We start from the raw sequence: 13,297 nt of genomic DNA, 5'->3' as shown, positions 1-13,297 counted from the left end.
GTATGATCCCCAGTCCTTTTTTATGTGTGCTTTACAAATGTTCAGTCAAAAAAAAAAAAGAAAAAAGTGTGTGTTACGATCTCCTTACAAACCTCTCTGCCGTGGGAGAAAAGATGGTAGTTGAGAGCAGCAGTGGTTTTGTTCCATACAAGTAGGTTTAGACCGGATTCAAGATGAAGACTTGTGGCATTGTCTACACTGTTTGAATGAGTGAGGTCTAAAACTGCATATGCCAAATTTACACTACACAGTTTTAGCCTCTTTTATCTCTTTGTCGAAGTTTAATCTGCATCAACCAGATCAAGCTTGACATTGTCACATGATAGACAGCTCGCTTGTTTATTTGGGTGAGAAAGCAGGATTCAGGGATCGGGCACACCTTGCCAGGGATTTTTCCAGGTGAAAGATCTGTGGATGCTTGTGTGCACACCCCTACATCCATAAAACATCGTGATAAGCTGTGTAAGGTGAGTGGTGCAGTGATCCTGAGATCAGATTTGAAATTCATGCATGGTTCACTAGGCATTGTTTGAGCAAAGGTCTAGCAGGATGTAATATTTATATACAGCATTCAAGTTGTGTTCATATATTAAATTTAGTAACCTGAGTGTCCTTGTCCAGCTTGGTTGTTTTTGGGATTGTTATTTAGGTTTTATGAATTAATTTTAGCCTTCTCTTATATGGCGCAGATTGACATACAAGTATTTCCCTGTAGATTAGTTTTCTGATTTCAACAGTTATATTTTTAAAGCCTCTATTTTACTGATGGTTCATGCAATATGAAATGTCATAGCATCAATTTCTTTCTGTGAAACAGTGATGGCTAATGTTGCTTGTATTTTTCAAGCTCCTACCAGTAAAAGCCAAAGAAAGCAACGAGACATTGCTACTCATCAGCAGGATGTTTCTTACCTGTTTGTGGAATGACCTCAATTTAACATGGCTGCTTACAGCATCAGAAGTGAACAGTGTATGCACTTTGTTTAAATAAGAGTATATATGCTGTGTATATATAAGTGTTTGCTTTAGATCAGTGAACATGCAGACATATTTGCTTTTTAACATTGACTATACACTATGCTTTGAGGAGCAAAAAACACACCACTCATGAGTTGCAGGGTGTTGGAGGTGTTTATAAAGTAAAGAAGGCTGTGTTTTGCTCCATATTTGTTTACAGATTTAGAGCATATATAATACTAGTATATAGGCTGGTGTGAAAAAATGCTGTAAAGTAAGCATGTTAAGTGTTAATAGTTCATTTAATAATTAACAAAATGGAAAGTAATGAACAAAAGAGAAATCAAATCAATACTTGTTCACCCTTTGCCTGCAAAACAGCATCAATTCTTCTAGGTACACTTGCACACAGTTTTTGAAGGAACTCAGCAGGTAGTTTGTGCAAAACATCTTGGAGAACTAATCAGAGATCTTCTGTAGGTGTAGGCTACCTCAAATCCTTCTGTCTCTTCATGTACTGTTCAACCTACTCTGTGATATTGAGATCAGGGCTCTGTGGAGGCCAATCAGACACCTCCCATGATGGATAAACATCTACCTATATTTCTCAGCATTGAGGTCACCATTAATCGTGACCAAATCTCCAACACCATTTGCAGAAATGCAGACCCAAACTTGGAACCTCCATCATACTTCACTGTTACCTGCAGACACTTATTATTGTACCACTCTCCAGCCTGCCAGTGAACAACCTGCCTCCGGCTACAGCCAAATATTTAAAATTTTTATATTCACCCCCAGTTCCTATGTTTTCATGCACAGTTGAGTAGCTTAACCTTGTTTCCACGTCGGTATGCATTTTTGTCCGCAATTCTTCCATGAAGTTCATTTCTGACCAGACTTCTCCAGACAGTAGATGGGTGTATCTGGGTCTCCCTGGTTTCTACCAGTTCTTTGCTACTGTCTTCCACAACCTCAACTTAGTAGTAGACTTTGGCTGTTCCTCACCCAGATTTAAGCCTCTTACACAACTGTATTTGCCTCAATTAATGACTGTGTTTCAACCTACGTATAAAATTGACCTAAAAAAAATTTTCGTCCCCCATTTTTGGACTCGCATGTTTTCTTTGGTTTACCTTTGTTGCTAGTTAACACGAGAACAGGAAGCCTGCGGCTTGGTGTCTGTGAACACTTGCGTGATGCTTTGACCACAAGGGAAATGCCATTTGTCTATTCTACAATTAAACATACTTTTTATTTTAACTTCTGTGATTTTACTAGGCTGTATTTTAGTTTGCTTTGTGTTTTAATTTTTATTGGTGTTTTCTGTCCTTTTTTTCTGTTTTGAAGTCCTGCTCTTCTAAAAAATTCTTTTGTAGCATGACAACAATGTATATACATTATATGACTAGGCTAATGCACAGAATTTCTCACTGGTCTCCTTTCTAGTTGCCTTTTCTGTTTGTATTAGTTAGCTGATTTACACAGGCAGACATTTTTGTTGCGTTTTACAGCTTCAAGAAGAAGGATGGTGACCTGGCTTTGGCTCAGGCCCGTATCAAGGACCTGGAGTCTCAGTTTAACCAGAGCGAAGCATCACTCACTACAGCTCTTAGTGAGAATGCATCACTCTCTGCAGAGATTGCTGACCTGAAGAAACAGCTTGCTAAGGTTAGCCTTCTTACTTTACTTAATTTTCCTTGTATGAAAAGTTTATTCATTTATTGACCTGCTTTCATCAAGTAGGCCTGGCTTTCACCAAGTTGTTGATTCTTTACAGGCTGAGGATGCTCATGCTGTTGCTAAAAAGCAGCTGGAGACTGAGACACTGATGCGAGTGGATGTGGAGAACCGCTGCCAAAGCCTGAGTGAGGAACTTGAGTTTAGGAAGAGCATGTTTGAGGAGGTGGGTGTTAGATTTCCTTATTTGTTTTAGTAGGTAATTGGCGCAATCTGTGGTTTAGAGCCTGTTTAGACAAGCCTTTGACAAGTTTTTTTAAACCTGTAAAGGAGGGTTCTTAAAACGTTTGTAGTTCTTTTTTTTCTTATAGGTTTTTATAGGTTCTTATAGGTTGCAAAACACTGTAATTGTAAAATTAATTGTTCTGCTTTTTTGCATTTTATATTGATTACTTTGAAGGCCAAGGTAAAATGCTTTGTATATTAGCCTAAAAGATGTATTAGAGATAACCCTAGTTCAAGCATCTGCATTCTGTGTGCTTTGTGTAGGAAGTGCGTGAGACACGGAAGCGCCATGAAAAGAGGATGGTGGAGGTGGATGCCGGAGCCAAGCAGGATTATGAATACAAACTGGCCCAAGCTCTGCAGGACCTTCGCAAGGAACATGAGGGACAGGTGAACCTCTACAAGACTGAGCTTGAGCAAACCTTTCAGGCTAAGGTACTACATTCAGTTATTTTCTTCTATGATCTCATAAATATTACAGATTTGGCTGTGTGGAATCTTTGCAAGTGTGTCATGCTGGACATGTTGATTCTGTTTCAGTGCTGCTGTAGGGCACTTAATGAAACCTACACTTCCTCTTTTATGTCCCTCTCTGTAGCTGGACAATGCCAAGGTGTCTTCTGACCTTAATGATAAGGCAGTTACCACAGCACGGGAGGAGCTGCAGGAGGCTCGAGTCAGGATTGAGGGGCTGACCTATCAGCTGTCTGCACTCCAGAAACAGGTACAGCTTCTCTCACATCTACTGCCTATTTAGCAGCTTGTAACAAATTCAACATGTGCTTAGTTTGCATGTGAGGTGCCAAATTTTAGAACACAATGAGCCAGTAGATTTTTGAAGCTGTACAAATTATTTGTCTTGAATTTTATTTTTGTTAACAAGTTACTACTACCAGCACAGGGCATTTTTCTTGGCTCAGGTAGTACATGTGAATGATCCTGAAAAAGCTGATAGATCACTGCACAAGATTACATAAGATTCCTTAGATTTCCAACTTTCAGTTGAGAAAGTTAAGTGCACTAACACCTTGGTAGTTCTGAGATTTGAACAAACAAACCCGTCCAATCAACCCAAAACCTTACGTTTACTGATAGTGTACTGATCATGAACAATATGGCAGGTCTTCCATTCTCTTACACATAAAATTAACATTATGATAAATTGCTGGTCTCTTGCTTAAACAATCAGACACCTCATCTGAGATGCATAGTCTCTTGTATACACTTTATTGGTTGGCTACTTTATTAAACAGCACTTTTTCCTGTTCCTGTGTGCACTGTACCTTGCAGGCAGCAGCAGCAGAGGAACGTTTGCGTGAGCTGGAGGACTTGCTGAACAACGAGCGTGATAAACATCGCAAAATAATGGATGGCAAGGAACGCGAGATGGCCGAGATGAGGGACCGCATGCAGATGCAGCTCAACGAGTACCAGGAGCTGCTGGATGTAAAGTTAGCTTTGGACATGGAGATCAATGCATACAGGAAGCTACTGGAGGGAGAGGAAGACAGGTGAGCGTGTGAGCAATATACAGTGCATCTACACACCTCTGTAAAGGTGTAGCTTTGCTGGGTGTACGAGTGTGCACACACATTAATACTTATGTTAAAGCACATTTTGCTGTAATACAGCGCTCAGTCATTTGGGTTAAGTAACTACCAACATGGCACATCTTAATTTGGCAATTTTACTCCATAATTCCTTCAAGTCCACTTCGCCATTCCACAGGTTTTTGATAGAATTTAGATCTGGGATCTAACTGGGTCAGTCTAAAATGTTAATATTCTGAAATATTTTATTTTTTATCTGTCTAACATAGTCCTGCAGGTTTTGTGCTAAAATAGATTGGTATTTGGAGCCATCCATGATTATTCTCTCTATTTTGAATAAGGTTTCAGTCTCAGATTAAGAGAAAAAGTCACAGATGATGATGATTATGATGCCACCACACATTTTGTCACATGGTTTGCGGTGATTTATGTGGGGCTTGGTTTTATTTTGTTTTCTTTTCTTTTCAGCAAACCTAATGGACATACAGCTCAACACTGCTTTCATGTTGTTAGATTGATGTATTTATTTAGAATGCCATCAAGTTCTCTCTTGGCTGAATTTGATTATTTCTATACACAATTACAAAAAAGAAAGAGCCTTGCATAGAGTCACTGAGTATTGCATTACAGTTCCACTGATGTAACATAGCGTGTATTGGGCAAAGGTCCTGGTTTCATGAGTTTTCAGTTTTGCTTCCCTTATATGCAGCCGTATATTTTGTTCTTTAATATGACCAAAGATGGCAGAATGTCATAAAGGACTGCTGACCATACACCACACACACATTTGTTTTGCCTGCCAGTACCAGTGGAGGAGGATTATGGCCTCTCCCACTTTTAAGTGTATGCAATAGTCGCAGCATTAAGGCTCATTGCTGTGAAGTGCTTTGCATTTAAATATAACCTACATGCCAAAGAATTATAAAGATTTTATCTAGAATGAGAGCAAGTGAATTAAATCATTCTAGCTTTTTTTTTTTGCACATTTAAGCACATTCAGACAAAATTAAACATGACTATCAGTCGGTTATGTAAGCATGAACACATTTTTCAAGTCATTTTCATGGGAATGAAACACATCTTGATTAATATTTCTAGCTCATTGCTTTCACAGGATGTCAAGTTTGCTTTCCTCATATGCTGCCCTACTTGTCAGGTTTTTTCCCCTCTCATTTGAGCCAGATGATAGCAGCATGTCAAAGCAGTTGAAATATTGTCCTTTATGCTTGAGTAGAGATCTGAAAGACTGTAGAGAGTGAGGCAGAGTGGAGAAAAATTTATACTGCAGAGCTGCCGGAAGTAATGGTGGAGGTAATCAGCTGACCTTACCCAACCACAGGATACAAGCCTGTATATTATTCAGAATCAAAAATGAAGGAAGAAAAATACAGACACCACTGCACAAAATTAAAGCTGATTATAACATCTGGGCATGAACTACACCATTATGATATGTACATATAGATATGCTTGCAGACTTCTAAACCTAAGTTTGTGTATGCTACATACTAAGGTTAGTTTTAGTTTTGCGTCACAAAAAGCGAATAATTATATTATGTAACAGCAATACAGTCTGATTAGCGAAAACATGCAAGTGTTATGATTTTTACAACCACTTATAAAAACTTTGATTAATTCCAAAAACTAAAGCAGAATGCAGGCTGCCAATGTCTGGAATATACCTGATTTAATTCAGTTCCAGCATTAGATATAATCTACATATTCAATTTTCTGGAGTGGGACTAGTTTGTAGTAATTCCAGTGTAATATTTTGTGTGTGTAAGATTGCAGTGGGTCAAACAACTAAAGCAGGTTTACTATTGTCCCTAGGTGGCAGTGTCGTCCACTACATTGCATTGGAACAGAATTGGCTCCAGCATCCCTCAAATTAGTTTTATTTTTTGTTAGAATTGCAGGCCCAGCTATGCAACAATGAATAATGAAAAGTATTTAGTTTCCATCAATTTTTAATTGGTCAGACAATTCTAAATTGTGTTTGTGTTGAAATGTGTGTTTCTCCACAGGCTGAAGCTGTCCCCCAGCCCCCCTTCACGTGTCACTGTTTCTCGAAGCGTGGCTGCTAGCAGCAGCTCCTCACGCTCATCCCGTGCTAAGAGGAAGCGTGTGGAGGTGGAAGATGAGACACTCAGTGCTCCCAGTTTTCGTGTCAGCCAGCATGCAGAGGCAACAGGCTCGATCAGTATTGAGGAGCTTGATCTCGAGGGCAAGAGTGTTACCCTTAAAAATGTCTCCAATAAGGTGCCATTCTTTTCACATGCTATTTTGTAAAGTAGTCTTGGGTTTTAGAATGCTGCTATATAAATATATGAAAGAGGCTAGGAAGTGTTTCATATGTGTGGTGGTGGAAAACTTGTTGGATGGAGTTTTTCTGCTAGTACTATACTGTTACGTAACTACATAAATATCTACAAAATGATGTGCAAATATTTTTATTCATCCTTTTTTTTAAACCATGGCTTGGCATCTGCCTGAGTATCATACGTCTGAGTGAGCAGATCATTCAAAGCTTATTTCTCAAGAAGAGAAGAATTTGATTTTAACATGTTTGAATAACCAATAAAGATCTTAGCAAGTAGATTTTTTTAGAACTTTTGTAAGTAAAAATGTGCTACTGATCCATTTTCTTTTCTCTTTTACTGCTGTCTTAAACCTGATGCACTTTTGTGGCACAATTTGTAATGAACAATGCAAAAATTAATCAAAGTGCCCTAGTTTGGGGTTTAGAAATGCAGTTATTGCAGACATGGACTGTTTAGAGGATCTGACATCTGGAGGTTAAAAAAAAATTGACCCATTGTGACCTATTGAATTTGCAAATGTCTCTTGTTTATATATTAACTTAAATTTGAATCCTAATACATCACACTCGGATGTTGAGCCCTGGAGAATCAGTTTTTAAGGATAAATTCTGGTTATATCCAGCATTTATTGATGTTTATATTTTTTTGAACAGTGTTTGTCTTCTCTCTCAGGATCAGTCTCTTGGTAGCTGGCGGCTAAAGAGGCGAGTTGGAGAGGGAGATGAGATTGCTTACAAATTCAGCCCTAAGTTTGTTCTTAAAGCAGGACAGACTGTTACAGTAAGAGCATTTTCTTTTCATTTTCTCCACTTGTATGCCTGCCATGTTTTGTTTTCTGTTGTATTACAATTGAATCACCCTTGGTGCCTTTACGACTGGCAGAAATACAAGTAATAAATAACTAAACCTTTTTAAATTGATTTATTAAATGCAGGTTCATTTGTGGGGTAAACCAGTTGTATTTGTAGAGAAAATAATTGCTTCGTTGATGTAACTGTAAGTGTAAATGTTGATATTGGAATGTTGAAATTAAATGAAAGACAAGTGTGTCTGTGTGTGTCTTACAAGTGCCTTATTAAAAGTGATTAAGGCTTTATGGTTTTAATAAATAGTCAGAAATGTTTAGTTACAGTCTGTATTAGGAGGTAATCTGCTTAGTTACCGACATTAGACTGGTACTGTTACTGATCTGTTACTTAAATGTTCTCATTTTACAGAATTGAAAGTGAGCCCACTGCGTGTTCATCTTTGGTTAAAGTTTGGTTTTGCTGTTGTGCACAGGTGTGGGCTGCAGATGCAGGCATGGCCCACAGTCCTCCCTCAGACCTTCTGTGGAAGAGTCAGAGCAGCTGGGGAAGTGGAGATGAAACGGTCACCCTGCTGGTCAATTCAGATGGAGAGGTACACACCACCATGTGCTTTATTTAAAAAAAAAAAAAAAAAAAATTAATATAGGTTTGAATTGGTTTTTAAAAAGTTCTAGATCAGGTTTTTTTTGGCCATTCACCTTTTATTTGTTTGTTTAGGGCTATATGATGGCATACTGGTATTGTGATAAATTATTACAGTATGCTTTTCTGAGAGATTTTGATTTCTAAACATGGTATCCACAATATAAGTAGTTTATTTAGGGCGGAAAATGATCTTGATATGACACTTTTCATCCTGTAATGGCCTTGATGGATATTGGCAGAGATTCTGTGGAAATGTTATTTTCAAAAATATTTTAATAAAGATTCTGGCATATCTTCAGGGGAAAAGGGTTTTTTTTGTGCCTTTTGCTTGCATATAAAACGAGCACTGATCATCTCTAAAATGCAGAACAAAAAGTATAAATAAATTGTTGAAAAAGCAACACTTCTTGGAGTTTAGTTGAGCTATTCAGTGCCTTATTCACAACCTTTTATTTTATTGTTTCCTTTTAGATTTTGCTTTATAGAAAGCAAATTTATTTCGATATTAAAAAATAGTAATTTTGAACACCAGCTTGTGTAAGTTTAAAAAAAATAAACATGGTATTCACCGCCCAATTAAACTAGGTTATCCTCTATGCATTTGAGGTACCGCATCATGGATGACTGTTTCTTTTGTTCGATACAGTCTAGTCAGCTAACTGTGATGAGTGATGTATATTTACCTTTTTAAATAGCTAACTGTTTAGTCAGTGTAATAGATGTGACAAGCTGCTGTGTCTCTATGTTGATTTATCTAAAGCACACCTACAAATGCAAGACATTCAATGAAGTTCTTTCCTGTTTGGAGGATGGGAATTCCAGTTTATGACCTCAAGCTCAACATAGCACAATACTCAGGGGTCTGTTAATGATTGTGCATCAGGGATCCTGGGTAAAGTTTGCTCATGAATGCTGACCAATTAAACCAAATCATAATGCTCTGAGGAAATGGTGTCGCTAAAGTGTAGTTGCGTTTTATGCTTTTGTGTCTCAATCTAAACAAGTGTGTTGCCTGTTCAGGGAGACTGCTAGTGTGATAGCCGAACCCCCTCTGGATGAATAATGAATTGTTAATTATTACTGTAATCATGTGCTTTGACTTTACTGTGTAATCTGATGCAACCCTTCACAAGCACTCGTGCCTCCTCACAGGTTGAAAAGCCCTGTTCTGCATGCTCACAGCTGCATAGTTCATTGTCCCAGTCCTGAAGTACCACCACAGTGTAGTGCTTACTTGGTGGTGTTTTTCAATATGTTTTTCTTTTCTTTTTCTTTTTTTTGGTCTAGTTCCTTAAATTCTAAACCTTCTCGTAGAGAAATAAATAACACGGATTAAAAAATTGTTTCTGCAGGAGGTGGCAAAGCGAGTAGTCACTAAGAGCATTGTAGAGCTGGAGAATGGAGATGATGAAAATGGAGATTTTGGAAATGAGGATCTCTTCCACCAGCAAGTAAGCTACATTTACACTCACGGTTCACTTGCTCATTTATGCAGTTATCTAGACAGCCCATCTTGCAGATACAGAAAGTTTCAGTCAATGTTCACATCAAATATAAGCATGGTGAAAACTGGGAAATTTGTGGTTTCCTGCTGTTGTAGCACATCCACCTCAAGGTTTGTCACTGTAGTAGTGGTTATTTGAGTTACTATAAGCTTTCCTGGCAGCTTGAATCTGGCCTTTCTCAACAAGCCTTTTCCACCCACAGATCAGTCGCTCACCGTTTCGGTTTCTGCACCATTGTGTAAACTCTAGAGACTGGTGTGGGTATGTAAGAGATTCCCAGGAGATCAGCAGTTTTTTTAAATACTCAAGCCAGCCCATCTGATACCAGCATGTATGCCAGGATTAAAGTCTCATCACATTTTATCTTTATTCATGTGAGCAGTAACTGAAGCTTTGATTTGTATCTGCATGGTTTTTATGCATTGTGCTGCTGCCACATGATTGAGTAGATAACTGCATGCATGTGCAGATATACAGGTATTCCTAATAAAGTGGATGACTGTGTCTGGTATGGCAGTATTTGTTTTATTATATTTTATTGGAGTTGTTCGAGTGTGCTGTTTAGGTATTTAATAGCATTTCTTTTTCAGGGCGATCCAAAGACTCGATCCAGAGAATGTGCCGTCATGTGAGGGAGGTTCATTTACCACAGTATTTCCCCCGATTGCTCTCTCAGAGCCACAATTTTTTTTTTGTGTGTACTTCAATCATGAATCCTTAAAATTGCTCTCTCCCTTCCTGAAAGAGTGTCATTGGCGTACAGTTTTTACGGACCTCGTTTTTTAAACCCAGGTAACCATGAACTGTGTATCAAAAGTTTTTTGTTTTTGTTTTTTAAGTACAGTCTATCAAAATGTTTTGCTTTTATATTTCTTTTTGATAAGTATCAAATGAAAGTTGGACAGCTTCTGAATACATGCCTAACCTCCCCATAATAGAGGTCTTCACAGTATAACAGCAGGAATTGACTCGATGTACTTTTAAACAAGAAAAGTGCAGTAAAAGGTAAAGGATGTGCAGTAAAGTGTGTTAGTAAATGGTTTGTTTGGTGGGATAAGAAATGTTTTGCTTTGACTTATGTAGGTTACTGTATGTTGAAACTGACAGCTGCCGCTTAGCTCGTGTGTTTTTGTTTTCTGCTTTTGTCGTACAGATAAACAGGGTGGAAAAGGAATGATAGGAGTTTAGTCATTTCTTTAGTAAATCCACACATTTTTTGCTTGGAGAAATAATGAGCAAAATCATGTGGTGGTGACTGAAAGTGAATAATTGAAACTTTGGACATTTTAGGAATCTCTAGTCTAAAAGGCACTCCTATTACTCTGAAATCATGCAACTGATCTGCTTCTGTGGTGTCAGAAATCGGGAATCTCATGAGGTCTGGGCTCCAGGCCCTCTACTGATGAGAACAGATAAAAAAAAAAATGTATTCTGACTCGGCACATCAAAACTGAACCTGAGCTGATGGCTGAGAAGTGTTCAGAAAATTCTGAATTGACGATAATATTGAGCTAAATGTTGCTTATAACACATTTTAATCATAATGCACTCACCATGATTTTCAAGCAAATGTTTACATATGGAATAAAACACAATACGGTGTGCTGTTATGAGAAAATTATCAGCAATCCTTTCCATTGTGGATTGATTGTTTTCCTGTAACAGCACACCATAAAGGGTTTGAGTCTTAAACCAAAACTGCAACGTGTAAACGTCAGTACCATGGAGTACAACTGATTTACAAAATACTGACACTGAAAACTCCATCCATAGATGTTAAATGAAATATCTTACAGAAAACCTTATTTTTCTTTCTTTTTTAAAAAAAAATTGTAATCTGTTTACATGGTGTGTTCACCATACAATTTTCTATGTAATTCGTTACCAAAAAAAATCTGTTCTAATGAATTAGAATGAGTGTGTTAATATAAACTGGTGCTAGAGAAAAGAAATTGCATTAGTCAAAACCATGTGCTATAATGCAAATCTAGTGTAGCTTTCTTCTGTCTCTTAGATGATCTGGAATCTGATCTGGAAATTTCTTTTTTTTTTTTTAAAGTCACTACTTGAGGTATAGTGCAGATTTTAAAGCACTGCCAAATCTGAGATGTTGGTACTTTTCCACCCTGTTCATTCAAATGCAGCTGTTCTACATTATGATTTGTAAAAGCTCATCATTCTATATATATATTTTTTGTTCATTATTGTAAATGTTAAAATGAAGATTTTCAGACAATTAGTAGACAGTTAATATTTTTCTACAGTTTTAATCTTACGGTGTTGGGCTACAAATAAACCACCCACTCTCAGCACCAGCTTTCGATTGCTGTTGTGCACTGGCAATGGTGAGGGAGGCTGAAATTCGCCCAGTGTCCACCAGCACATTTTAAACTATTGTATCTGATTTTGAAAGTTTGCAAAGCTGATTTCTCAGGACAGTTATAACCCTCAGAATGAATTCCCCGTGCACAAGAGGAAATCCCAGCGGTGCCGAAGTGGACTTCATATGCATTTAAAAGCGAGATGAATTATTAAACATGGTGTAAATTATTACCTGCAGGTGATATCAGATGCAACCTTTTATCATTCTAATATTGGCCTAGGGAGCTGGGTTTTTTTATTATTATCATCATTATTATTAGGCTGTTCAATAGAGTGCTTTGCATATTGAATCATTTTAATGGGATTTTGGAATTCAGGTTTACATTTTTGTTTTACAGTGTGTTTTCCTTTTAAATCAAACCTGTGATCATGTGCTAAGGTTGCTGTTTTAGGTGTTGCTGTACAGAGTACATTAGGAGGAGTGACTGTTTCAGGTCCTCTGATCTAAGAAAATCAACACTTTTTTTTTTTTTTTTTAAACACTCCGTCTGTGAATAGAAATGAGCTTATTGTTTAGAATTTAACACTGTTGGCCAGAGTTATTTTTCTTCTTCAGGTTTTAATAGACATGACTGTGATGTGTAACAGGTGATGAGCACTTCCTGTGTTTTCTGTGCAGCACTGCAGGATATTAGATACAGTAAAGCTACTGTAAAGCTGATCTGAACAGCATCGATGAGCTACGGACTCATTGGTTACGTTTGAGCCATTTAAAATGTGAAAGAAATGAAATTAGAATTGACGAGGGCAGGGTGGGGGGAAGCATCTTGATCATCTGAGGAATGAACGCAGAGAAAGCAGGCCCAATTTCTCAATTTTTTACTTGTGTGATTTGAATTGTTTTGTATGCATACTACAATAAATGTTTTGCATAGTATTATCAGATTATGAGTTGTTTTTTTTTTTTTTAATCTTTAAACCACTTTCACTAAACGTTTTTTGGAGTCAGTGTCATGATGGATCCCGAGTCTATCCCAGGAACACTGTGCATGAGATGAAAATTCACCTGGATTGGATGCCAGTGCACCACTCACAGACATAGTCACACCTAAGAACTAATTATCTTAGCCATTCCAGATACTACCATGTCTATAGTAACTAGAGGAAACTTGAGCCCCACATGGACACAGGGAGAACATGCTAACTCTAGAAGAAACAGTGTG

General features: G+C 37.7%; 1 protein-coding gene across 1 annotated transcript in view; it reads left to right on the top strand.

The window, feature by feature from the left end:
* Positions 1-11,805, top strand: part of lmnb2 (lamin B2) — a 14,173-nt gene extending 2,368 nt beyond the window's left edge. Inside the window, exons 4-13 of the mRNA XM_058400499.1 lie at positions 2,472-2,628; positions 2,738-2,863; positions 3,187-3,357; positions 3,521-3,646; positions 4,213-4,433; positions 6,497-6,731; positions 7,466-7,573; positions 8,075-8,194; positions 9,600-9,698; positions 10,343-11,805. Coding sequence (XP_058256482.1) covers positions 2,472-2,628; positions 2,738-2,863; positions 3,187-3,357; positions 3,521-3,646; positions 4,213-4,433; positions 6,497-6,731; positions 7,466-7,573; positions 8,075-8,194; positions 9,600-9,698; positions 10,343-10,384 — 1,405 coding nt within the window. The 3' untranslated portion in view covers positions 10,385-11,805. The remainder of the gene's footprint in view (positions 1-2,471; positions 2,629-2,737; positions 2,864-3,186; positions 3,358-3,520; positions 3,647-4,212; positions 4,434-6,496; positions 6,732-7,465; positions 7,574-8,074; positions 8,195-9,599; positions 9,699-10,342) is intronic.
* Positions 11,806-13,297: the final 1,492 nt, after the last annotated feature.

This window comes from Hemibagrus wyckioides, linkage group LG10 (genome assembly GCF_019097595.1).
Source record: "Hemibagrus wyckioides isolate EC202008001 linkage group LG10, SWU_Hwy_1.0, whole genome shotgun sequence".
In the NCBI taxonomy this organism is placed as follows: domain Eukaryota; kingdom Metazoa; phylum Chordata; class Actinopteri; order Siluriformes; family Bagridae; genus Hemibagrus; species Hemibagrus wyckioides.
This window is presented reverse-complemented; position numbering and strand designations above follow the sequence as displayed.